Genomic DNA, 27,933 nt, shown 5'->3' on the forward strand with positions numbered 1-27,933 from the left:
AGTTCCATGAAAACTCAGTAGCATAGCGAACTCACTTTATTTTTCACCAGTAGAAGTCTTTTATTCTTAACACTCATAAAGACCATGACAGTATGAGTGTAAGAATATGTATAAGAATACTTAAATGTAGCTTTTGCACAACTCTGGAAAATGGGAGACAACACTGAGGTGAATAATAAAAAGTGACATCTTTGACTGATTGGTTCTTCCTTACGTTTTTGTGTTCATCTACTTTTTTCTCCTATTATTTTCCTCTCTGTGTTACTGAGTTCCCTTTTCTATTTCTATGGTTTGCCCATCTCATACAACCTCATTGTAAGACATGACAGGTGTTTGTGTGTGCACATGAACAAACACATGCACACTCTTTGGTGACCTCATCCATTTCAGTTGCTCTAGCAAACTTGCATGGACTTCAGGCTTCTCAACAACAGAGATTAACTTCCCACAGTTCTGGAGACTAGAAACTCCTCAATCCAAACAGGCAGACACAGCGTCTGGTGAAGACACACTGTTGTTCAGAACTGACATCTTATTGCCTTATCCTTACACGGTGGCAGCTAAGAGGACCTATACTTTTTTTTTCTATCAGAGCTCTGTCCTCTTGACCTACGTACCCCAAAGGGACCTACCTCCTAATGCTATTGCTTTGGAATTTCATCATATTCTAGGGAACATGTGCCTCTATTTTTATAACATCTGTAGTTCATCTAATTCTGGTTTTTATACATACCTTTGAGAAATATCCCTTTAAACAACTTGAATTTCATATATTTTACTAGTTATGGGAGATTGATAAAAAGTGAGGCTACCAATAAACAGAGGGTAGTATTTAATTGCTTCCTAGCTTCCTAGTAAACAAACTTCTCTATCACTGTTATCAACATGAACTCAGAGATAGTTGGAATGCTCTGAGTAGTTTTGTACAATATCAGAATATAACAAGTGTTATGGACTAGAGGAAGGTGGGGAGTTTAAAAAGCAGTGGGCAGGGGCAAAACATCATGCCATGTGAGTCCCAGGTAGGCTGTGGATATTCATGGATGATTATATAGACTGATTACATACTATAGTTCTAGAAAGCAGAACACTTGTGTTTTAAAGAAACACCCATGAGTAAATGGGACTTATCCACCCAGGAAATGAGCTGCCAGGTGAAGAAGTGAGCTACTTTTTCCAGGAAGTAATGAAATGGACAACTGGCCACTTGCTATTGGTTGCCACTCTAAGACAGATCTTATCATTTATAGTCTGTAAAACTTTCACCCATCATTGATTTCTAGATTTGTTTTGGTAACCTACTGATGCATATAATTTTTATTTAACTCTTTAAACTTTAAAAATGATGTTTAATGTTTGATTTATTTGGTTTATGGGTGGTGGTGGTGTACATTTCATTCATGGAGCACATGTAGAGTTCAGATTGTAACTTAATGGAAGTTGATTCTTTCCTTCTAGCACATGGATCCTGGGGATTAAACTCAGGTCTGCAGACTTGTCAGCAAGTACCTTTACCTGCTCAGCCCTGCTGTGGGCCCTAAAATGCTGCTATGCACCATTTACAGAATTTGTTCCCAGACTTTTCTTTTTCCTGAAAGTAGTTAATGTAAGAACCTTTAGTAAGATACAAACTCTGCCTTTTATTTGGATAAGCAGGCTTCCTTTTTTTTTTTTCAGTTGGACGGTGCCCTTGAACGGGAGAGGAAAGCCAGAATGAAGTGTGAGAGGGAGAAGCTCAAGTTAGAGGGCGAGTTAAAGAAGAACCAGGAGGATGCCGAGAACCTGGAGAGCAGCAGGTGGCAGCTGGCCGAGCAGCTGAGGAAGTAAGCACCTTCCCAATGCCAAGGGATTCCGGGAAAGTCTTAACACCGGGAGGATCAGTGTTCTTGTTTCATTTAGCATCAGGTTTCTAGACCAGAGCCAGATATTTCAAGACCCAAGATGGTGACAAGAAGCTTGGGAAAGGGATATTTCAATACGAAGGGCTCTATCACACAGCTGGAAAAATAAAGACACAATCTAGAGAATATAGCAGAAAGCATCCACCTAGAAGGTGAAAATTTTGGAAGTAGTAACAGAGGAGACGTGAATTATGCAAATCTGAGTCTACAAAAAGTGGCCTACTTCTTTGACTTGGGATGAGACCAATGGTGATACGAACACAGTGAAAACCTGACTGTAATATGAAGCCTGGAGAGCTCTATGATCACTAAGTAATAATGTTTTCCTTGTCAGATACAGCTGCAGTAGTATTTATGTAGACTATGTAAACACTGATTCCTAAAATAAAGTCATAATTATATGAAATGATAAAAATTATGAAAAATTTCCATCAGTTCCCCTGGATTCTTTATACCCTATGGAACTGACCGGAAGATGGCTTTCTGTCTAGTTCTGCTGGTTGGTGACATATGTTTTAATGCTTTGTATCTTTTGTCTTCTGTTTACCAGATTTTTTTTTTTAAATAACACTTAAAGATTTAGATTCTACCAAATAAGTGGAGCAAAAGTAAGATCCAAATACAAGGTCAAAACTGAGAACATATCAAAGTTGGGGTCCACAGTTTATAAAGCAGTCAAGTGGCTTTGCTTGCATGCATGTGTTGGCCTCGAGCATGTTCTTGGTGATGGTTGATTGTATATTCCTAACTTATTACACTTGGCATGTGTCTGTGGTCATCTTAAGAATGCAAGGGAACAGTATGTTAGAAAATGCCGACAGGGTTCCCTTCATAGTCAGTGTTGAAAATTATGTCAGTTTGGCAAAGTGAAGATAATACTCCATGCTTTTGAAGGCTGTAGGCCAGAGTTCGATTGAATACATGTTACAGGCTGATTGTAAAGTAAGCTCTGTGTGAGACCATGTATAAGCATGTCCCTTATATTATTATATGGGTCAAGTTAAGTTATATATCTATACATACAAATTCCTGTAATATGATAGATTCTACAGTAAAGAAAATTAAAATATCCCTACTATTTTGTATACACACACACACACACACACACACACACACACACACATTTATGAGTACTTAGAAAAGAGTTTAGGCCGGGCGGTAGTGGCGCACGCCTTTAATCCCAGCACTCGGGAGGCAGAGCCAGGCGGATCTCTGTGAGTTCGAGGCCAGCCTGGACTACCAAGTGAGTTCCAGGACAGGCGCAAAGCTACACAGAGAAACCCTGTCTCGAAAAACCAAAAAAAAAAAAAAAAAAGAAAAGAGTTTAGAAGGACACACACCAAACATGTGATCATGATTTGAAGAAAGAGACCAGGGATTATATAATATTCAAATCAGATGTAGATGTAATGGTTATATTACAGTAAGAATTCATATGCTATTCTATAATGTTAAAGTATTTAAATATGTGCTATTATTCGGACAGATTATCTTTGTCACATTTTCCTAAACAGGAAAGAATTTGAAATGAGTCAGATGAATTCAAAAGTGGAGAGTGAGAAGAACCTGGTATCTCAGCTTCAGAAGATGATGAAAGAGCTTCAGGTACCCAATTATCAGACAATTCTGTGTGCCAGTGTTTAGATCCATGAATAATGGTTGGCACTCCCATAACTGGTACCCTCAGCCAGCTGTAGACAGAGGGAGTAAAGAGTAGCAGTTAAGAAGGTAAATGGCCTCCCACAAATGTGTGACCCTGGAGGGATAATTACCTCTTAATCTTAAATTTCTTTCTCACGAGAATAATAACAAGTAGCTTGTTCTTTGAACTTTTGCTGTGGACTAGTCCTTGTGCTAAATCTTGAGCACATAATTTTTAACACATTAATCTTGGCAGCTTTGAGCTCAAATGATTAAATTCAACGATATGTTTATGTGGGAAGAACAGTACATGACCTGCTGTGTCATTAGCTTAGTGTTTAACTTTTACGGTTAGAAAGCAATTAATTTAAAATTCAGTAGATTCTATAGCTCTTCATAAACCCAAAGCATTCTTTATCTGATAATGGATAGCAATTTGGAAATTTCAGACTAAGTGGTTATTTTACACCACATCACCATGTTATAAGACAATTAAAAGTACTGTTATGGCTATACACATACGCATACATGGTGTTGCATATACATTTGTATAGATTTTTTTATGTCACATTAACATCTTAATAATGCCTCCTTTGAGTGCTTATCTTCTGGGATATTTTAAGCCCAATAAGAAAACCAGTCTCAGGCCCTCTGCATAAGTGAGACAGTTGTGTAGCTTGATCTGCTTAAGGGACCCCTTGGCAGTAGGATCAGGATCCATCCCTAGTTAATGAGCTGGCTTTTTGGCACCTACTACCTATTGTAGGATGCCTTGCACAGCCTTGATGCAGGGGGTGGGGCTTGGACCTGCCTCAACCAAATGTACCAGGCTTTGCTAACTCCCTATGGGAGCTCTTACCTTTTCAGAGGAGGGAATAAGGGGTGGGTTGGGAGAGGAAGGCTGTGGAGCGAGGCATGAGGAGGGAAGAGAGGGGGAATCTGTGGTTGGTATATAAAATGAATAAAAAATTTCTTAATAAAGAAAAAAAAGAAAGAAAACCAGTCTCATTTCTTGTGAACATGCTTTCTTTTCAGAAACAACATTAAAAACCAAGCATTATACTTTCTAGGTACATCTTCAAATGATAATTGACTTTACCCGAAAGAAAATGAAACTCCCAACTTATCCAAAAAAAATTTTGTGTGTGCCTTAACGATTCTCTAAAAATTATTTATGAAGACATGCTTCTGAGGATTTTGAGTCAAGCACAGTATTATTGGAGATAAATATTTCAGATTCAGTAACTAGCTGTCAGGGACCACATTTACTTGTGGGTAAAATTACATTTTAGAAGCACTTGCCCTGGGATATCTTGTATACAAAACTGGTGGACTGCTTAGCTGGCGTGATCTAGAGAAATAACTTTCTCTAAGCCAATTTATTTAATGTAAAGGAAAACATTTTGTAAATAGTCTTTGCTTTTCTTCCCGTCTCTCCTAACTTGTGCCTATTTACTTAAGGTGTTAGTGAATATTGCCACTCTTGCCTCACTGAATATGGTGACTCTGTGAAGGTTTCCAGCACCTTTTACTGCTGCATTGGAGCATCTGGAGCTCCAAGTGTTCTATCAACACTTTGGCTAAAACCCCTGCCTGTAATGGCATCCCAGATGACTGTTCACCTCAGTAGTTCCCATTCCTCCACCAATTCTAATTCACCACTGCAAATCTACTACTTGGAATCTGAGGACTAAGAAACCAATTAACCAACTTGCCATGTGGGTAGGGTTGATAGATGTTGTTTCTTGAGGGCAAGTTGCTTGAATGGGTGTTGATTCTATTGTCAGTTTTGCAGAGTCTATAATTATTAAGAGGGTTAAAAATTTCAGAAAGGTATTGCATATATAATTCACTATGCCACATTTTTGTAAGCTCCCTATGAAAATTGTTCTTGGCATATGAAAGAGGTCCTTTTTTAAAAAAGGGGGTGCTCTTTATTAAGAATCTCCCTCCTTATATAATTTAATGATATTGTCTATAATGCAGGGCTGGGCACCTGGAAGAATTGAAAATTATAATTATGCTTCTTGGTATGGCTTTGGAGAAAAATTGCTTAATTTCTTGGTGTTGAATTTCCTTTAGTTATAAAAGAGGAAAGAAAAAAATGTCACATTTGCTTTTTAAGTTGAGATAAAACAAATGTAACAACCTTGTTGCATATAGAAATATGTCATAAGTAATTATTAAAAGTTGAAATTATTTATTCTTCCAGGCTCAAATACTAAATTTGAAAGAGGAACTGGAAAATGAAAGGACCACTAGAGCCAAGGTGGAAAGAGAGAAAGCTGACCTCACCCAAGACTTAGAAGATTTGAAGGAGAGGCTAGAGGAGGCAGGGGGCACAAGTTTGGCTCAGATGGAGGTAACCAAGCAACAGGAAGCAAGATTTCAGAAGCTTCGCCATGACATGGAGGAGACTACGAGACACTTTGAGGCAACCTCTGTCTCTTTGAAAAAGAGACATGCAGAGAACCTGGCTGAGCTTGAAGGCCAGGTAGAACATTTACAGCAGGTCAGGCAGGTGCTCGAACAAGAAAAGAGTGAGCTGCAGTTACAAGTGGATGACCTCCTGACCCGTGTCGACCAGATGGCCAGAGCAAAGGTAGACATTTCCCAGCCTTCCTTAGAGGCATCTGAACACAGAAGTAGCAGGGGAGGGGAAGGCAAAGAAAATTCTGAATGATAACTAGAAGTGTTGGCTAATGGAAGGGGCAAGGTTTTCCTGTGCATTATTACAGGGATTGAACCTTGTCTTTCACATGCAATGCAAGTACTCTACTGCTGAGTTATAGCCCCAGACAACTTGGCATTTTCTAAATTTTGAGACAGGCTCTTATCAAGTTGCCCAGGGTAGCCTGAACAAACTCTGTATCTCAGAAGGGCTTTGAAATTGCAACAGGTCTGAAGTCATGGTGATTGCCCTGCCCAGTGATTCTCCTGGGCATCACAACAGTAGAGAATTGAAATTTGCAGCTGCAGCAGACCGTCTGTAGTTCTGTCTGAACTCCAAAGCTCTTCAAAATATATTTTAAATTTCAGGTGGATATAACTACATCTTCATACTTCTTGTACTTTATGGACCTATGTAGTTAACAGTGTATGGATACCTCAAAGAGTGTCTGTTATATTGTTGGTTTGAGCCACATATGTGTTGGCAGGAAAGAAAAGCATTGGCATGCAGGCAGTAGACACTTAGAATATCCCTGGGCAGTGAGTCTTGAAGTCCACCGAGCAACAGTGGCCTCTTCTTTGAACTTCTTGGCACTTGAGGTTTTCACATTCTGGTCTTGTGCTAGTTGGAGCAGCAGATATGAGGTTGATACAATAGCTATTCAATCGGTTAAACAGTGAAATATGCTTAAATTCACGAGCACAGAGGGTTACTGAAAACTGGCAAATATGTAAACAAAAGAAGAAATTTTTTGTTCATCTTTGGAAACTGCTGAAAAATTAAATAACTGTTTTGAAAACTCAAATTGCAGTAAAGCATCTATGTTAGCCCCTGCCCCCAAGGTCTCTATGTAGCTCATCTCTGCTCTTTCTTTTCATCCCTGCGACCTGTCTTTACTTCCCCAGACTTTGCTGAAAGTGTTCCCTTACGTTGTTCTCTCAGAGATCAGTACTGGCCTCACTGTCCACAAGTCGGCATGTGTGAAAGCAAACCCACCACGTTCACCTGCAGCAGGCTATTCCTTTTGTGCATTCCTGCCCCTGGCACCTGTTCTTCCAACCAGCCAGGCTCTAAGCCTCAAACACATGCTTCTTCGTCTGTTCTTTGCTTTCCAATTCCTTATCCCAGCAGGTCAGTTCCTCACTGTCTTCCTGCTTTCTCCTCTCTGGTTGGTCTCTTATCACTTTGCAACTGGACTGTTTTGGGTTCCTAAGTTATCCGTTTTGTTTCTAACCTTTCATTATTCCAACCCATCCGATACAATACCAATATAATACTTTTCTAAAGTATGCATTTATGGAGTTTTGAATTTCAAATGTCTGCTTTCAAGACAACCTAGGACCTATTGTAAGGTTCAGCCTCTGTTGCTACCTGTTCTAGGTTCTGTTACTTTATTTCATTTCCATTCAAATTAAAATGTTTGTCTTTCACTAAATATCCACTTCCCCATCAGCTCGCTTTCTTTCTTTTTCTCTCTTTCTCTCTTTCTCTTTCTCTCTTTCTCTCTCTCTCTTCCTTCCTTCCTTCCTTCCTTCCTTCCTTCCTTCCTTCCTTCCTTCCTTCCTTCCTTCCTCCCTTCCTTCCGTCCCTCCTGCCTTCCTTTCTTTCCTGTCCTTTTTTCATTTGTTCATTCATTTTTTTGTTTGTTTTTTTGAGACAGGGTCTTATCACGTAACTTTGTCTAGCCCGAAACTCACTATGTAGACTAGGCTGGCCTTGAACTCACAAAGATTCACCTGCCTCAGCCTCCCAGCTACTGGGATTAAAGTTGTGTACCACTACACCCTGGCAACCATCAGTTTTTTTACTATGTTAATTCTCTTCTCTGGAATATTCAAGTTGTTTTTTCTGTATTAAAATTTTACCTGCTGTAGAGTTCTTCTAGCACTTTTGGGATCTCTCTCGGACTGTAGCATTTCATCATCTTTGAACTTTTCTTAGAGAAAAGCTTCTCTACAGCAGAAACTATATCTTACTGTGTTCATGCTTACAGTGCTTTGTGCAATCCGTGCAGTGGCTGGCATTAGTATCTGCCTTTTGCCCTCAATGCTGCATTTAGACAGCAGAGATTGGCCTCGTCTCCTAATTATAGGCATGTGTGTATATGATCACATTCTTTTGTGCTTCATATAATTTTGATAATATAAATTGGTTCTGTGGGCTGAAAAATGGCTCAGTAGGTAAAGGTGCTTGCTGCCAACCCTGGTGACCCAAGTTCTATTTCTGGGGCCCAGTTACTGGAAGAAGAGAACTGACTCCAACAAGTCATCTTCTGACTTCCACATGAGTTCTGTGGCAGTTGTGTGTGCCTATGTGTGCTCAGTGTGCCTGTGTACACACACACACAAAAAAAAAAATTAAATTGTGCTCATTCTTAAAGGCATAATTTTAATCATTTCCCAGGTTATATTGGTAAGACTGTCAGTGCTCAATGGGAGTTAAAGCATTTTTAAATGAAAAGTATTCTGATAGAGAGCCCCAGAGCAATTTAGAAGTGATAGGAATTCTCATAATTGGTTTTTTTTTTTTTTTTGCATTTTCTGGGATACGTCATATTTAGTCTTCTTAAGAAGGGGAATTAAGATGGATGTGCATTCCATTAACTTCCTCGTCTCTCATATCAAAATTAGTTATTTATCTTTAGGCTTAAATTGAAATTCTTTTGAAGTTGCAATTCTTTTGCAAGCTATATTCCTGTATAGGCAACTTGTAAATAAATTATCCATATGATCTATTGCAAATCCTGATTATAAAGTGCTTTATTAATTAAAAATACTATGCCAGTTGCTAGCACTTCTTGTAGATACACACCATGTGAAGCTATGCCTAAAGGAAACATTGCTTTTCTGTCTCCCCAGGTAGGTTGATAACCTGTAAGTATCTACAGCTCAGCAAGCTCTCGTTACATGGGTGTCTCCTAAAATCCTGGCACTCTGTGGCTCATTTTCTTGCTTTTTACCAGTGCAAGCCTTATAGGTATCCATCATCTTTCATTCTTTTCAAACAGATATGTATATGTAACATAGTATACCCAAACTATGAACATTAGTGCATTTTACAACCCTCTATGAGCTTCTTAAAAGCAAGCTCAGTAATATCTTACTTTCTGCAAATCAGCACATATAAATCCAAACCCACCACCTCCTCCTGAAGCAGGTGCTTCCTTTGGCATTTCTGTCCCTGGCACCCAGTTTTCCCTAGTTCTTCATTTGTAAGCAGAGACATTATCCAAAAAGCCCATGGGTTGGAGTCATTTCTCATCAGAGATTTAAAATAAATATAGTTTATATAGTAATATAACATAGTAATACATTTATCAGTCTTTTAAGAGACCCAGGACTCAGACAGTATGTGTCAACCAGTGCATCTATCATTTAATCTTTAACATGTCCTTCGTGACCACTTCTTCATGTGATAGATATCTAAGAATTTAATATTTTTGTGTTTTCTTTCATATTTTTCTACACTGGCAGACAGGCAATTTCAGTTCAAATCCCAAATCTGATACTTACTGTCTCTCTGAATGTGATCAGGATAAGTCTCTGGGATACTGTTTTGTTTTAGAAAACTAAGTCACCTTAGACTTCTGAGGAATAGTGTGAAGAAAGAAACAAATGTGCCAACTGTAATTGTCAAAATCATTTTCAGATATGTGACCAAGCATATTCAACATTGAAGATATGGTTTGCAATTGTGGGTGACCCGAAATTGATCATGGTTGCATCTTTCTTTCATTGTGTGTAGAGTGTTTGTTAATTAATTAAGCACACCTGACAGTTAACATTGACGCTATGACCACCATTATCCTAGTGGTATTGTATGACAATCTGGTCATTGATTCTCTACCAGGTTTGACTTCTCAACTACCAAAAAGCCTTTGTGTACTGTAGAGCATCCATAAGCTGGAACTTCATGGTATTAGCCTCCCAACAGATATGTGCTGGAATTGGTTCTTCTTCTTCGCTAATCTTAGGGTGATATCCTATCCAAGTGATAAAACAAATACTTGGGTTGTATTTTATGAGGAAAGTTTGAGTATGACTTCAGTCTCTACATCAGCCAAACTCTTACTAAAGTCTACAATAATTTGAACGTTGTAGGCATTTATTAAGTGCCCATTGTATATCAGGTATTCATTTGGGGATGTAAGAAGGTAAAGTTAGTAATTGATTGTGGGAAGTTTAGAATACTTACTTGCATAAGTTTAAAGAGAGCTCCAATACAACAATCCCCAACACAGCACACGCTCCAACTAGAAATGGCCCCGAAGTTTCCCACTGGTCTTACCCTGCACTGCCTCTAAATTTGCCTGATCTTGACCATTAGTCTTTTATAACAATTAAGCTAGCATTGCAATGATCAGATTCACCACCATCTTTCACCATTTCACAAGTTCTCAGTGTTTCCTCAAAAACCAGAGTGTATGATTTCTCATTTCCTTATTTAATTTCTACAGTCTCCTCTCTTTAGAGAGATAATGAGTTTATGGGTTTTTTTTAAGAAATCAAAATTCAACACATATTCTAAAGAGCCTGGGAAAGTCTTAATTAACTTCTGCTGTAGTTATTTTACTATTACTGTCACCAGTAGGGAAGATAGAAGAAGGCACCTGAAAATTATTTATAGATGAGTTTCACAAAAGCTATAGAACCACAGAGCACACCAATGTAATTTATCATTTTTGTTCTCAGAAATAGGGAGAAGGCAAACTACAATTAATTCTTAGGTAGTCACCATCTCCAATCTTGCATTTATCCCTCTCTGAGGACCTTGAGAGCCAAATTACTTGCATGAGTTTCCAGAGTGTGACAAGAACCTGGTGATTAGACTGGTTGCTTAAATCAGGGAGAAGTAGGAAGACTAATCTATCCCTTTCAGCAAGCATGAAAAGCCAATTCAGAGAAGCTAAAGTTTGAAACTGAAATGTTAGCAGGATTGTCTTGAGCCTCAACTCTCTTGACCAGGTGATGCAGTTTCTTAGGCAGGTTTCATACTAAGATACTGAAGCTGTCTGATCTGTCTGGTTTCTCCTGTTAACCCTGCTCATCCTTCTAGATTTCTTTCTACACCTTTCCCTTCCCTATCCATCTTTTTTCTTGTTTTTTTCCCCCTATACTATATTTGAACTTTATTCTAGGCACCATGGATCTGATATCAAGTAGACCATTTACCCCCAGGAGACATATTTCAGTGGGAAGGGAAAGCTAAATATTTAATATAGTATCATGAAATGATTATATCTGGAACTACATTGTTATTTGACATGCTTCCTTCTCTAGAAGACTGTATAATTCTAGAGAGGCTCCTAAAAGCCAGGGAGTGGGAGTTGAGTCTGAAAAGCTTTGCCTTTTTCTTTTCAAGGTACTAACCTTGGGTTTGTTGTGCTTGCTTACTTTAAAAGGTACATTTTTCTTATATTTTTGGTTGTGAGCCTAGCCTTTAACGGCTGAGCCATCTCTTTTTCGCTGGACGGTGGTGGCGCACGCCTTTAATCCCAGCACTCGGGAGGCAGAGGCAGGCGGATCTCCGTGAGTTCGAGGCCAGCCTGGGCTACAGAGTGAGCTCCAGGAAAGGCGCAAAGCTTACACAGAGAAACCTTGTCTCGAAAAACCAAAAAAAAAAAAAAAAAAAAAAAAAAAAAGGTACATTTTTCTAGTGCTGGAAAGTGGCCTTTACCCCAGAAGCAGAAGAACTCATACAGGTTCCAAAGCAAAGCATCACCACCCTCCCAATGCAGCTAATTTATTGTGGACTTTTTCTGCCAAGACTAACCCTTCTTTTGCAACGCACAGGCAAATGCTGAGAGACTCTGCAGTGTGTCCGAAAAGCGCCTGAATGAAGCAAACACAAAACTGAATGAGGTGACTCAGTTAGCAAATGACCTGACAGCACAGAAGATGAAACTCCACAGTGAGAGCGGTGAGTAGACGTGCTGCCTCCCCTGTGAGTAACCCAAGAGACTCACGAGGCACAGCTGAAAGGATAAGTACCCAGAGACCAGTGGGCACGAAAAGATTCTAGGGGGTGGGAATAATGCCTGGAGGTCAACTCGCAGATGCGTATAATCTTTTGACACAATAGTGACTTCTTTTCCAAGGTCATGTTCAAGAACTGTGCAGTCTAGATACAAAATATATTATCCCACAAAATCTTTTTTTTAGTGGTTTAAGTAAGTTTATCATTTTGCATCAAGCCGTATTCATAGCTGTCCTGAGGGAAGTTGGACATGTCTGAACGTCCAACATGCTTCTTGGTTGGGAAAGGTCAGCACTCTGCTGTTTTGAGAGGCCCTGCCAAGCAGAGAAGCAATGTGAAATTGTCAGAGTAAGTCTCAAGATCAAAAGATAGCTGGACTGTCCATAGTGCCTATTAGACATGATCCTTAGTATGACTTCTGCCTCACTGAATCATCTTTAATCATGAGCCTAGGTCATATTTATACTCAACAAAATCCACAACTGATGCAATACTGTGGTTGTTCTGCTGTCATCTCTGGTGTTCTCTGCCTGTTGCCTCTCTCAGTCTGCTTTAGCAACACAGACCTCTATGAGATACTTCAAACTCCAGGAACACGCCTAACCTTGAGTCATAGACTAGCTGTTCTGTCTGCCTGGAGCACTTTATTCATTCCACGGAGGCTTGGGGATGACGGTTAGCCAAGAGGCTATGGTGGTTAAGTTAAGACACTCCTTAGATAACATGGTGTTTGGACACTGTTAACCCACCCCCTCAATATCCTTCTGTACTACTTTTACCTTCACATAGACTTCCTACTTGACATAATGACTGTCCTCATCTGCCAGAATATAAGTTCTAAGAGGGCAGGGATTCTATTTTGTTCACCGACATATGTCCATCATTTAGAACACTGTTTGGCAGTTGGTGTTCTATAAATATTTGATTAAAAATTAAATATAGAAAAGTGTCCCATGGCTATTAGTACCAATCATTATTGATTATTTAAAAATTTATAAGTTTTTATATTATAATAATCTATTTGGGATCTATTGAGATCCCTAATAATCTATTGGGAAAAAATGTAACATAAAGTTGTTTTTGTTTGTTTGTTTTTGTTTTTTTTTTTTTTGAGACAGGGTTTCTCTGTGTTGTTTTGGAGCCTCTCCTGGAACTCCCTCTGTAGACCAGGATGGCCTCGAACTCACAGAGATCCGCCTGCCTCTGCCTCCTGAGTGCTGGGATTAAAGGCATGCACCACCACCACCTGGCCAACATAAAGTTCTTTGTGTCTTATATGCTCAGTCATTTGTAATCTCTGTTCATAATCCATCAAATAAATGGACAGTAGTCTGTCTAATTAGCCTTATCTTTATTTGTTTACTGTGATTAGCATGAGAATAGATATCTGTCTATAATTATATTTACTTTCAGTAGTATGTTTTCAGAGGTAGAATTTTTAGGTCAACAAAAATGCACAATATATTTGTAATTTCCAGAGATAGAGAGTTCTAAATACTTAAGGTCATAGACTTTATAGAGCTATTCTGTAAATATGCTCCTTTTTATATTCTAGATCTAGAATATTAAAATAAAATTTTATAGATCAAGAGATATCTGAACTGAAGGTTTTTGTTGAGATGTTGCAGATACTAACCAAAAATAACAGGACGTGGGCCCTGGGATAAATTTGTTACCATTACCAGCAATATGGCCAGATCATACTTGGACAAATGTCTGCAAGATCTCAAGGCAGGCTATATATATAATGACAACCCATGGAGAAAGGGGCATGGATTGCTTACACTGAACCACTACTACTTACACTGACTGTGGATAATGGGGCAAGCTAACAGCAAGGAAGAAAGAGTAGTCCTGGGCAGTGAGGACAGTCTATGAGAGGAAACTCTCGCGCTTCTTGATCACTTCTGCAAGGCTAAAGAGGTGCTGTCTCCATGACCAATGTGACATATATAGAAAAGAAATGTGGAATGGTGTTTCATTGTACACACACACACATACACACGCGCGCGCACACACACACACACACACACACACACACACGCACACACACACATGCACACACACCTTATAGACTTAGCCAGAAGCTGTCAGTTAAACTAAACCTCTCTTTTATTCTCTTCCATTCTCCCACCTGAGTCTAAATTTAGAACATTTCACTATTCTTTATTTATCGAAGATCAGGGCTAAAAGAAAATGAGTTAGAAAAGTAGGAAACCTAGCAATCTAGAAAAGGGAATTATTTTTGGTTCTTATAAGGACACCAAATAGGATCCTTTTCCTATGCCAATGGGGCCATATACCTGTTGGCCTTGTTATGCATTCTGCTGTTTAATAATTCTTCTTAGGAATGTCTCTCCTGCATTTCATTTCAACCTCCCCTCCCATCCCCACCCCTTCTGGGCCTAGGCTCCAGACCTTCTGCTTTTTCTTTCTCTCTTCCTTCCTTCCTTCCTTCCTTCCTTCCTTCCTTCCTTCCTTCCTTCCTTCCTTCCTTCCTTCCTTCCTTCCTTCCTTCCTTTTCTTCCTTTCTTTTTTTGGCTGCTACTATCCAAGTTTCTCATGTCTGCTTTCAAATGAGACCCGTACGACACATGGTCACTTTCGCCACCAGTGGGCATGACTTCTGTGATGAAAGTGATTTCTTAGCCTCCACCCACTAATAGACTTGACTTTCAGGGATCCCTTGAAAATGGTGTTTTACCGAGTGATTGTTGATATGTGGATCACAGATCCCCTGTGAGCCTCAAGTCTCTTTGGGAGGGGGATGTCTCTGAGATTAAAATAACCTCAGTAGGATACATAAAACCTGTTTGCTCTTTGAAATCTGTTTCCATTCGCATTGATAGTGCCTAAGCGATGATGATGAAAAGAGCTGGAGCCTCCCCCAAGCCCAGCCAGTAGCATTATGATGCACCAGTGGCCACATTCGCTAATAGGCACTCACACTTTAAAAGTTTCACTGAAGAATGTCCTTAACAAAGCAAAAGAATTAAGCTTTATCATCCTCTCAACTCTAAGTATGCATCTTTAATATTTTGTGTGATAAAACAAGAAATAAGTATAAAGAACTATTTCAGGCTGAAAATATTGATTGTCTCAAGTTCTGGCCTGAGCTACTGTCTTAAGGTTTTTTGTTTGTTTGTTTTAACACATAGTTTTGCTGTGTATCCAGTCTAGCCTTGGATTTGAAAGCCCCCTACTTCCTCTCCCTGAGTCCTGGAATTGCAGTGTGTACCATTATCAGTGGCTTTTTCAGGGAACAGCATCTTAACTTGAAAAGACAATTGAGAATCAAACTATGCTTATTCAGATCAATATATTTTGCAGTTATTTTCTAAAAATTAGCAACGGAAGCTTGCCACTTCAAGCTTTTAGTCAAACTGAGAATTTAGAAAATATGTATATGGCATCACAACCTTTAAAGCTTTCAGTTGTTAAAGACATTTCTGCAAACATGATTTTTATTTTGCTTGTGACTTTAGGATTCATTACACATGCATGTATGTAGATATATTCCTTCTTCCTGGGTTTCTCAGTACATGGCTCTTAATATGCTTAGGATCTCTGATGTGATGAGTGTTTTTTATGCTAATGAGGAGTCTGATATGCTAATGAGGAGGCTGGTATCAGGGCCTCCTAGACAACTTCAGGAAAGGGCCTGGCCTCCAGAAAGACCAAGACATTCATAGAATGTGGTACTTTTAGATCTACCCGACCTCTCTGGAGAAGAGAAGGAGTAAAGGCTTAACTGACCAGCAGTGGGAAGTGATTTATTTGACATATCTGTATAAAAAAAGCCTCAAAATAACATAAAATCAGAACTACAGTGACTAGAATCCAGGACTTCATTGCTGAAGAAATGGAGGCTTCTGGAGAGTGGCAGAGTAGAGCGGGTCCACACGGAAGCTCTGTGCACCTTCTCCACACTTGGTCCTATGTGTCTCTTCTGGAAGGTGGCAGAGTGGAGTGGGTCCACATGGAAGCTCTGTGCACCTTCTCCACACTTGGTCCTATGTGTCTCTTTCCTCTGGCTGGCTATTCAGTTTTAGTCTTTAGAATGTCCTTTTTAATAAATAGGTAAACAGTGCTCACTTCGGTGAACCTGAGGACAGTGCTGTGGGAATCCTGACTCATAGCTGGTGGGTCAGAATGTATGTATGACAGTTTAAGATTGACATATCGATGGGGCATCCAGACAATTGGCATCTAGAAAGGGGACAGCTGGGACTAAGTTCTGATAGTTGACCTGTTTTTTCCTTTGAAGAAGGAGTGACATAATGATCCAGTACTGAACTATGAGAGTTAAACCACTTCTTTACCTATATTAGTAGTTTATCTGTATCTAGAGCACAGAAAGCTCTAAATAAAGGTGCTGATGCTATCTGTTATCAACTCATGCTTACTGCTAAGAATTGATTCTCTTAGGGTTCCCTTCCATGTTTGGGAAAGGCTCATTGTTCTGGTTTTGCCAGTATGAGATTTCTCAGGCCTTCTCTAAATATAGAACAGTATTTGGGTAGGAGTCCTTGCGAGGGTCCCGAAAGCCAAGGCGCAGGAATGGTAATCATTTAGAAGAACCATAATTAACTTATCCTTTGAAACCTTTGCCCAGGTGAGTTCTTAAGAAGACTGGAAGAAAAGGAGGCCCTGATAAGCCAACTTTCCAGGGAAAAGAGCAACTTTACTTTGCAAATTGAAGAACTGAGAGGACAGCTGGAAGAAGAGACCAGGGTAATGTGTCAATCATCTCTCACCAGTCACGTGGTATTTAAAAAACAACAACAGCCAGAAACAATGCTTGGCGGTGAGCCTCAGGATGTTCTCCTGAGAAGGAGAAAACGGGAAGCACCTAGTGGGGAATTCACATGTTACTCCTTGTTTGTACCGCAAAGAACTCTGATCACTAAGGAATTTTGTTTATCATCAAAATTTCATCTGTAGTTTGTCAGATTTAGGGCAAGAAAGGTGTGTGTTTCCATCATGCTTCTTATTTGAACTGAAGGTCATTGAAGGTCGATCATTTAATCATCTACCAAGAAGTGGTCCATTACCAGTGAGTTTTACTATATGGATGTGTAAGAGTTTACTCCTATTTGTTATTTTCTGATTGTTTTTTTTTTTGTTTTGCTTCCCATTTCTCTTCTGATTTACTTTTGTGGTTTGGTGGTCTTCTGTTGTGATAAAGTTTGATTCTTTTTATTATTTATACACTTGCATTACCAGTGACTTTTATTATACATTTGTGCCCCATCATTTTTTCCTGGGGAGACATAAAGAAACATCTATTCACCACAGATAGAGAAGGTACCAACATATTAAAGAGAAGATTTCTTCCAGGTCCAGTATGGTAGACCAATGAGTTTATTGGGGTTACCTACAGGAATATGGGTGACTGGGAGATGTCACCAGGAAGATCCTTGGGAGACTTCTATGCAGCTATACCAGAAGAGTCCCATATCATGAAGCTCTCAAAAAAGCTTCACCATTAAAAAGTCCTAGTAGGTAACATACTGGCAGCTAGACTACCCCAAACTCCCCACAGTCCCTGTCAACTTTCCACTTCTTTGCACCTGAGAAGGAAAGGAACCTTTCTGGGCTATCACCAAGAGATTCGTGACCCATGTCAGCTCCCAAAGGTTGTGAGCCCATAGGCCTTTCCCCTCCCATTACAACCCAATGGTAATAAGCCCCAGTCTCTGGAGAACCTGAAAGTGATCATAGCTGCTCTGCTCTGAGATGGCAACAGTCATGTCCTATCCAGACCACACAGTGCATGGCAATGTACAAAGGCTTTCATAATGGTACTTCTTTTTGTTGTTGCTGTTTTTCAAGACAGGGTTTCTCTGTGTCGCTTTGAGCCTTTCCTGGAACTCACTCTGTGGGCCAGGCGGGCCTCAAACTCACAGAGATCCGCCTGCCTCTGCCTCCCGAGTGCTGGGATTAAAGGTGTGCGCCACCACCGCCCGGCCCCTTCATAATGGTACGTCTTGCCCTTCCATGTGGAGTTGCATTTCTTCTTTAGTTCTCTGTCCTTCTTAGAAGATCAGTCTCACAATGGCGAGTCCTCTCCCCTTTGCATTACCCTGGATTGCCTTTATTTCTCCTTCATTGTTCAAGGATACATTTCCCTCAGAACTTGATTAGGACATGCCATCTCCTCCTGGTTCGTAAAGTTTCTTCTGGGAGTCTGCTGTTAGTCTAATTGGAGTTCCCTCACATGTGAATTAGTACAGCTTTTCTAGTTTTATAACTCTCTCTCTTTGACTTGGATTTCTAACTTAGTTGCATATGTATAATATCATGGTACAGACTTTTATTGGTCAAAACTATTTGGCGTCTTCTCAGAACTCTTAGAATCTGGTGCCTGTTATTTTTTCCAAGACCAGTGAGGTTCCACAGATAATCTTGTTGCATATCCCAGCCTCACTTATGAAATTCCCATAATTTGAACATTTTTATTTAATGATAGTTCATAAGTCTTGGGAGTTTTCTTCATACTTCTATGCTCATTCTTTCAACATCATTGGGTGTTGCTGCTCCTCATTCGCCATCAGGGGATATGTGGCTAATGATACCATTATCACAGATGGTGCCTAAGATGGTGCTTTTTTGTTTTGTTTTTCAACTTTGTCAAAAAGACTCATGGTGGCTTATGGAAACCTTAGTTTCTTCAAGAGGTTATCTCCAGAGGCTGATGCCATCTGGTTAGCCAGACCATCATTTAAGTGATAGAAATGTTCATTAAAATCTGCTCTGTTGTCCAACAAATACAGAACGTACTATAATGCTATAGTTATCTAACTGTAAACATAGGAGTTTTATTTTTCTGATGAATAGAGTGAAGTGGATAGATTAAATCTGCCTCTTTCTGGTTCAAACAAAATCTGACTGACATATTGTTAAATATAAATCATAGTACCTAAATGATATTGAATACTACTTTCATGTTTCCTACTATCTCTATGTGCCAAGCCTTTTTGATATTGAAATCTATGTAGTCAGCCTGACATTTCCTTAAATATAAGTTTCATTCTTGCTTTAATGACAGTTTAGACACTTTGTCCCTTTTGCCATTTACCAAAGTCTTTCTTTAGTATTACCTGACTGGGTTTAAGTTCAACTTGAATTTCTTTTCTTTTATGGTTTTTCAAGAAAGGGTTTCTGTGTAGCTTTGAGCCTTTCCTGGAACTCACTCTGTAGACCAGGCTGGCCTCAAACTCACAGAGATCCACCTGCCGCTGCCTCCTGAACGGTGGGATTAAAGGTGTGTGCTACCACCGCCTGGCTTTCAACTTCAATTTTATAGGTGGTGTCAGATTGACTTGAAAAGTATGTCACTTGCAAGGATCTCATTGCTCATGGTTAAACATGCCTGTTTTTTTTGTTTATTTTTTTTTGGTTTTTTTGAGACAGGGTTTCTCAGTGTAGCTTTGCGCCTTTCCTGGATGTGGCTCTGTAGACCAGGCTGGCCTTAAGCTCACAAAGATCCGCCTGCCTCTGTGTCCTGAGTGCTGGGATTAAAGGCGTGAGCCACCGCCCGGCTTGCCTGCGTTTTTAGAAAAGTATTTCTTTTACAGTCTCAGAGTGCCCTGGCCCATGCCCTGCAATCGGCCAAGAATGACTATCACCTTCTACGAGAGCAGTATGAGGAAGAGCAAGAGGTCAAGACTGAGCTGCACCGGGCTCTCTCCAAGGTCAACAAGGAAACAGCGCAGTGGAGAGTGAAGTATGAACACGACGCCATCCAGAGAACTGAGGACGTGGAGGAAGCCAAGTGAGTAGGTCCAGGCTCTTCTCAACCTGGAGTCGGTCCCATGCAGGAGAATGAGTGTAATGACAGTGTCTCCTGTGGTGTGTGCTTAACAAATCTTCCCTGAGTTTTTAAATAAGTCAAAGACAAAATCTGAAATAGTCACTGCTGTAAAGAAGCACATATTCTAGAGGGGCCAAAATATTATAATATAGGTGATTGAGACTATAAGACAGTCTTAGCAAATAAAGGCTCTTTCTAGGGATGTAATAAAAATTTTTCTAGAAGATGGGACTTTGAGTTACATTTTAAGAATTGGGCCACTGGCCCTTGAAATCCTACATTTTATTTAGTACAACAAATAATTGATTTTATATGTGTATGTGTGTCCATCATTAGACTCCCTGGGTCTTTGGTATACAACTTGGAGACTATCAAGCATTCTGTCAGAATGGGACAGAATGGAAACACGTTAACATTTATTGTCATGTCTTATGAGACAATGGCTCCTTTTAAAGAGTCCATCCTTGGGCCACTCCTAAAGTTAGACTACCATGTCAATAGCTAATGACAAACAATCATTTCCAAAGGAATTCTAAAACAACTTTAGGAGTTGGAAGACTAGCTCGTTAAAGACCCAGCACTGAAAGTTGAACTACAGTGCTTATTGGCTTATAGATCGAGTGACTCTGTATTTATGAAAGAAGGCATAAAACTAATTCTCTAGCTTACAACCATTAAGGGTTCACTTAAAAGAATATGATTTGATAGCTTGGCAAAGACCCAAGAGCGATCAATACAATTCTTTTTGGCTTCAATCAGAAATAATGCTATTTTAGTTCCTCACCTGAATTGTGATTGGGGTTGCTCTATACTTGCAGAACATCTGCTGTACTGTGTCCCAGAAGGGACAAGTGATCCATCTCTATCCACAGTAGCTCATGAAGGGCTTAAGAATGACAGTTACTAAAAATAACTGCAGTGTGAGTATTTACAAAACCCTGGACTCCAGAAAAGTGGAGCATTGACCAGAAACGTCTCTTTATATCCAAATCTGTCACTCACTTCTAAATTGGCTTTTTGTTTGTTTGTTTTCTGTTTAATGATTGAAGATTTCAAGTGAAAGTTTCTACTGATCATTCTAGTTGATAGCTGATTCTTTGGGGGTTGGATAGAAAGGAAGGAAAGAATGTAGAGAGTACATTTTGATCACATATATTTGTTGTAATTGGTTCTGTAGTAGGTGATAGCCAAAGAAAAATATTGGGTGACATAGTAATAGTTGAATGGTTTTGTTTTTATATTATTTGAATATTATATAAATAAGCTTCTACTGTATCATACTTTTTCTCCTAATCACCCTGGCAAGGCAAGCAGCTACAGAGAAGTGGAAGGTCCTGTGATTTTCAGTTGGAGAGTGAAAGATCCTCTCCCCTGAGAGTATTTAGTGGTTCTGCTCTGAGGATAATAATTTTAGCTTTTTAATCTCTCATATCCCTTTTTATAAGCTAGGCAGTTGAGTAAGTACGTGCTGCTGGCAAGTTAAGGTGTAAACAGTAGTAGGTGTATTAAATGTAGAGCAACTTATCAATAAAATGAAAGGGATTAGTACATCCAGTTTGCTATGGAATTTCCCAGTCATATATTAAAAGTCTCCAGTCTTAGTGAAAACCCTCAGTCCTGGGAAAACCAGCATAGTTAGTTATCCAAACCAGAGCGATTTTCTGGTGCCGAACACTGTAGGTGTAGTCAAAATACACACGGTGATTTTAGCAGCCTACTCAGCTGGTGTAAGCATAAGAGTCTCCTGTTAAGGAAATGTTTCAAAGGGTGACATTATAAAGCCAGTGAACAAGGAAGGAGTAGAGCCCAGAGCCTTCCAGATAACAAGCACAGATTGGATTGTTTTAGAACCCTCCACACAGGGAGCCTTATCACACTGCTTTTGGGGGCTACTTGCGAATTACTCAAGTCCTTTCTCAGATAGCTACAGTAGAGCAAAAGCTTTGGTACCATGCAGTTCATTTCATGGAAGAAAACATGTTCATTTTAGTGAAGGAGTACAAGTGCACTTCTGTGGACTTGTAGGCAAGAAAACACACTTGATGTATTAGAATTCCCCAGAGTTCTGTACTGCTTGACAGAGGAAGTAGGCTGAGCACATCTCTTTAACATAGAAGGTGCTGCTGGACGGCACAGAGGCTAAAATAGTGAGACCCGCTAACGGAGCGCCATGGCGGGCGGATCTGGGATGGAGGAAAAGACACTGAGAAGAGAGAACTGTCAGGGTTGGGAGGCACATGATGACAGGAAGAGGATGAGCAGGAGAGCGCAAGAGAGGGGAAGCAACATCCAAGGAACTCTTTGGGACTACACCAACATGCCTAAGTGTTTTTACGTAGCTTACTGTTGGTAAGATGTTCAAAACAAACTTGTTTCTCCTATTTCCTATGAAATGTCATTAAAATCTGTATTAGTTATGAAAGTGCTGGGATAAGCAAATATTTCTTCGTAGGAATTCAAAGCGAGCCTGAGTTCCAGATGCAGGCTGGTAAAGGCGGGGCTGGGGGTGGGGTGTAAAATCCATGTGGACACCGGAGCCAGAGGCCGGAGTCAGCAGGCAGCCAAGTCTGAGGGCCCAGTCGGAGGACCAGGTGCTGCCTTTGCAATGGTTAATAAGCCAGTCACACAGGCTTAACCAAGGCTTGCCCTGTGCTGGTTTCAATCACTGTACTCTTTGGCTTTCTCCTCAGGAAGAAGCTGGCGATTAGACTGCAGGAGGCTGCCGAAGCCATGGAGGTGGCCAATGCCAGGAATGCCTCCCTGGAGAGGGCCAGGCACAGGCTCCAGCTGGAGCTGGGGGATGCCCTTTCTGACCTGCAGAAGGCCCGCTCTGTGGCAGCTGCCCTGGAGCTGAAGCAGCAGCACTCAGACCAGGCCCTGGCTGCCTGGAAGCAGAATCAGGAGGAGGCCCAGGCGCTGCTGCAGGCCTCTCAGAAGGAGGCCCGGGCCCTCGGCACTGAGGTCCTCACCCTCAGGCATGCCTGTGAAGAAAGCACTGAGGCCCAGGAGACACTGAGGAGGCAGAACCAAGACCTTCAGGGTACTGTCAGCTGGGCTTGCAACCAAAGCAAGACACAGGGCTTGAGGAGATCCTGGTTTGGGCGAGGCTGCCTTCCCTGAGTAGAGAGCCTTGACATTTTCAAGTTCCCATCCATGCTTGACTTTCAAAGTTTTAAAACTTCATTCTGAAAATATTTACTGCAAATGTTATTTGTATTCAATTAATTCTAAAGGGAAGATTAGGTCTACATCTTTGATCTAATCCCATACTGTAGGGAAGCTACTCTGGAGAATTTCTTGATTTCCACAGCTTTACTGAGATTTTCCACATACATATTCATAGGTATAGATTACCCAAATTATACATTGTTCTGTACCATTTATTTTCCATTTATCAACGTATTTTGAATATAATAAAATTTTCAGTAACTCATGCTATATATTAGGTACTCTTCTACATTCATGGCTTATCCCTGAGATTAGCCTTCAAGTTAATGTCTTCATCTACAAAATACAAGTTTAGGTGACTTGTCTGAGTCTACAGTTCATAAGTTATAGATCTGGGATTAGAGCCCAACCATCTGGGCTTCTGTCTGGGCATGCTTTACTGAGCTATGCTACCGTCCTCGTCCTATGTACCTTGTGGTTCTTAGTATGCCAAGCATGGAGACAAGCCACATTCTTAAAAAGAGAAACTACATAATACTTCATAATAAGTGTAACTAACACCTATCTAACTAGATCTCATTAATTTTAAACCTGATTATACATAATTCTGAGTAATTATATACTATACATTCATGCACATGTATTTATGCATATGTAAAATATCTCAGTAGGATAGATCTGTAGAAATGAATTTGCTGAGTTAAAGAAATAGACAAAATTTTTGGTATACTGCCAAAGAGCAACTAAAAGAGGCTGCCGAGTTATTCCAGAGCCTACAGTGATATGCATGAAAACCCCAAAGTGTCCTGGAAGAAGTCTGTTACTATTGGAGGTGTGGGTGAGTCCTGTCTGGGGCCCTGCGCGGTCGGTGACTAACTCACTGACTGGGCAGTGAGATGGCCTACATCAGTGGCCACGGAGCTCAGCTATGCACCACCTGGCAACAGACAGCCACACCCACCGCAGAGCTTCTGATTCAGTGCTTCTGATTCGGTGGATCTGAGGTAGAGCTTTGACTCTTTAATATGCTCCCAGGTGAAGCCAATGCCACAGGTCTGGGTCCCATGTGTGCCCTGGGATACGGCTTTAGAATAACTTTTAAAATAAAAGGATTGGACTTTTGTTTTAAAGCTCTTTCAGATGACTGGATGATATGGTATAGCAGAGTTGAGAATAGCCTGTGTTGGGTTTTTTTTTCTCAGCAGAAAAGCAGTATAATTCACATAACCTCTTTTCTGATTTTTTGTTTTGTAAGAACTTTGGAGATCTTTTTAAATTATTTTTCTTTCATAATTTCATGCATGGATAGGATATATTTTAACCATATACATCCACCATTATCCCTCTTCTTACCTCTCTCCTTCTGTTGAGCCCTCTCTTTTCTGTAACAGGTTTGCCTCTTACATTCCTGTCTTTGTTGTTGTTGTTACTGTTAACCTGCTGAGCTTATTAGTGCAGCTTGCATGAGCATGGATTGGACGTTTACTGAACCGTGGGCACGAAACCAGTGGATATATCACTAAGGAAAATAATTCCTGGTCTCCTAGTAGCCATTAACTGCCTACAGATGGCCAGAGAGGGGTGGGGCCTCTTCAACCCCTCCCCCATCCATGATGGGCCCAGTCTTGTGGGAGTACTCACAGTTACTGTGGTTTGATGAGTGATTTCTATAGATATTCAAGAGGCAGTATTTACAACACCCACCCCTCCCACGCTCTTGTATTATTTCTGAACTCTCTTTTGCCACGTTCCCTGAGACTTGGAGGTAATAATATAGTTATCTAGTGCGGGGTGGAACACTCAACCATCACTTACTCTAGCATTTAGAACAGTGAATCTCCGTATTAACTGCTGCCTGCTGCAAAGAGATGCATCTCTGACCAAGGCTGTGAGCAGCACCATTCTGTGAGTGTAAACATAAATATCAATAAGGCAATTTGACAGCATGTCCTTTCAGCAGAGCAGCAATAACAGGTTCCTACTGGGGCCTATGATTTCCCCAGCAGTGGACTTTTGACCAGGTTTATAGAATCAGGTCTGAATTTCGTATTGTGAAGTGGGCTTTAACTTAAACTAGCGAATGGTGAATTCAACAGGCATGTCTCTGTTGCACCACTGAATGTCTTGCCTGTCAAGTCAGTATTGTACCATGCAGAGTCCACAGTGAGAACACTGATACAATTTCCCCCCAGCAGTCTAAATAGCACCTTCTGGAAGCTTCCAGCTCAGCTCCAGTTGGCTTTCTCTATTTCCTGCAAGCAAAGTGTATAGTGTCTCCAGAAATAGGGTCTTGCCATTCAGTTGTGGTAGTTAACCAAGACATATGTCAGTAGACTGTGTTTTGTGGGGTGCACTAGGGTCTCCCCAACAACAACTCATGGGGATATATCCTACACCTGGTACTGAGATTGGCTTTGTTTATCTTAGACCAGGACTGAGAACCAAATGAACAGGTGAGCTGTTGAGTTCCTTTTTTATCCTCTGTGCTAGGTAATTCCCCAAGTTTCTTGGCTGTACGGCATAGCTTTTAGGTACTAGAACCTCCTTCATGAAGTGTCAAACACAACTATAACCATAGAGTGTCATGTAGCTCGCTTCTGGCCTCACTCTGTCAAAGGCTTTGTGTTCATAAAAGTCTAGCCCGAACTGTCACGTGCTTGAGTGAGAGGCACCATTTTTCCAGAGCCCTCTCTGCTTTTCTAGCTTATCTAGAGTCATTCTTTGACTGCTAGCAGATGATAACCTGGCTTATGCTTAAGTTTTCTGTCCCAGTAGTGAGTGGTGGCTGGCACAATGTCTGCCAGTGGTGTTGACACTAAAACTTGTCCGCTGACATGGACTGAAGGAGTTCCTGATGTGTTTGTGGGAGAGGATCTCCAGGTGGAATCTGCTGTCCAATGCACAAGACACCAAGAAGCCCCATTCTCACTAATTGCTGAGCGCATCTTCTGGCAGATGCCAAAGGAAAACATTGAAAAAGGGATATTGGTGAAATTATTAAGGCCACTCCACGTAGTTAAAAGGGAGGTTTATTTAGTGGCGTAACTTACAAATGAAGGGATAGGTAGGTTGCAGGGTCTGGGAAAGACAGAGCGTAGTCCGGCGGTGTTCTCTGGAGAACTCTGCTTGGTCTACCTCCAGCGTCCAGGGTCCAGGAACCAAGAGAGGCAGCGTATCTGGATCTAGGGTCTTCAGGGTCCTCTCTTGGCCCCGCCTTGTAGGCGTGACAGTTACTGAAGCCTCAATGGGGGTTGGAACTTCCAGTGCAAAGCTGGAATGGCTACCCACTACAAAGGGATTCCTTTTATTCCCCTAATTCCAAATAAGGTTCTCTGTGGATAAGGGTTAGCCTTTCTTGCTGAGAGCTACACAGTCCCTGGGAAAACTTTACTTTTCTACTAACACACCTGATCTTCCCTGTTTCAGAACAGATTTGTAGTCTCACGAACCAGGTGAAAGAAGGGATCAAGAATTTAGCTGACGTGGAAAAGGCCAAGAAATTGATTGAACAAGAGAAGACTGATGCCCAAATGATGCTGGAGGAAACAGAGGTAGATGATCAGGGAGGGAGGCATTCTTAGAGGGCAAAGCATGTCTGCCATCATTAGGAACGACAGCCACCATGCCGTGGCACTCACACAGGTGTTTGCTATATGCTCTGCACCATGCCAGATGCTTTAATCACCCCAGCAAACTCTTGTCTCCATTTTACAAGGGAAACTGAAGTTCAGAGAGCAAGATAATTACTAGTCAATGCAAGTTCCCCGATGGTAATGAAAACAGCAATGATGTGTTTATTTACTTTATCCCCAGCCTAGACCCTCACAGACCATATGCATGAACATCCAGGATTTTGTTAGACTTTCAGAATATCTGCCCTGTCCCCAACTTTATTGAGTCGGAATCTGCACTTAAACTAGGTCCTTTGGGGCTTCCTTGGGTATTAACATGGAGTCAGATTTGCTGGAACACCATTGGCCCATAGGGCACTCAGTGTATATTTACCCAGAGTTGGAAGTATAAATAGATTTGTAGCTATGCCTGTTAACGACTCCCATCCCCAAATCTGTTGGTGAGATGAAATTCCCCAGTGAAATTCTCAGACATTCAGCCCTCAAAGGCCATCTGTGTGCAGAATCTTTGATGGGGATGTTTTGGGTGTCCTGGAAAAAAAAAACTCGTGCTTCATCCCTGGATGCGGACTAGGTCATTGACAGGACCACTGAGATCTGATGCCAAAGAAGATGATGTCTCAAAAGGAAGTTATCTTTCCAGAGTCACCAGGTGGTTGATGAGTCATTGGCTCTACAGAGACTCTTTGCTCCCAACCGAGTTTCATCTTGAAGCAGCCGCTGAAAATCTGTCTGGACACATTGAAATCCACACACCCTTCCAACGGAGGAAATGAGTTTGGAAAGATGTCCAAGCGCTTCCCGTTACAGCTGCCCCACCACTACAGCTCTATAAGAAACTGGCAAAGTGGATGTGCCACCTCACTCTGGGTGCAGTTTTGAAGTAAAGTTCGCTTAGCTCAGATATTGCTCTTTCTTATGTAAGCATTTCCAGAGGATCTCTTCATTGTGTTGAAAACCCTTCAATTGGTAGAGTACCCCTTAGGAAGGCTTGTTTGGGCAAAGTTGACGAACTTTGTCTAATTCTCTTTGAGTCTCTGGCCACTCTAACTGGGGACTTTCTAAAGCCACCATAGTAAATAAAAGAAGTAAATTTTATTGTATATTTAAATACTATAGCAATAAAAT

The 27,933-nt window shown here is 40.7% G+C and overlaps 1 protein-coding gene across 1 annotated transcript in view; it reads left to right on the forward strand.

Moving 5' to 3' along the window:
* Window positions 1-27,933, forward strand: part of Myh15 (myosin heavy chain 15) — a 125,259-nt gene that overhangs the window by 66,059 nt on the left and 31,267 nt on the right. The window contains exons 25-32 of the mRNA XM_052739927.1: window positions 1,678-1,823; window positions 3,416-3,506; window positions 5,755-6,144; window positions 12,006-12,132; window positions 16,805-16,923; window positions 19,770-19,966; window positions 22,696-23,045; window positions 26,600-26,724. Of these exons, the coding sequence (XP_052595887.1) occupies window positions 1,678-1,823; window positions 3,416-3,506; window positions 5,755-6,144; window positions 12,006-12,132; window positions 16,805-16,923; window positions 19,770-19,966; window positions 22,696-23,045; window positions 26,600-26,724 (1,545 nt within the window). The remainder of the gene's footprint in view (window positions 1-1,677; window positions 1,824-3,415; window positions 3,507-5,754; window positions 6,145-12,005; window positions 12,133-16,804; window positions 16,924-19,769; window positions 19,967-22,695; window positions 23,046-26,599; window positions 26,725-27,933) is intronic.

This window comes from Peromyscus californicus, unplaced genomic scaffold (genome assembly GCF_007827085.1).
Source record: "Peromyscus californicus insignis strain IS unplaced genomic scaffold, ASM782708v3 Scaffold_16__1_contigs__length_79575227, whole genome shotgun sequence".
Lineage (NCBI taxonomy): Eukaryota > Metazoa > Chordata > Mammalia > Rodentia > Cricetidae > Peromyscus > Peromyscus californicus.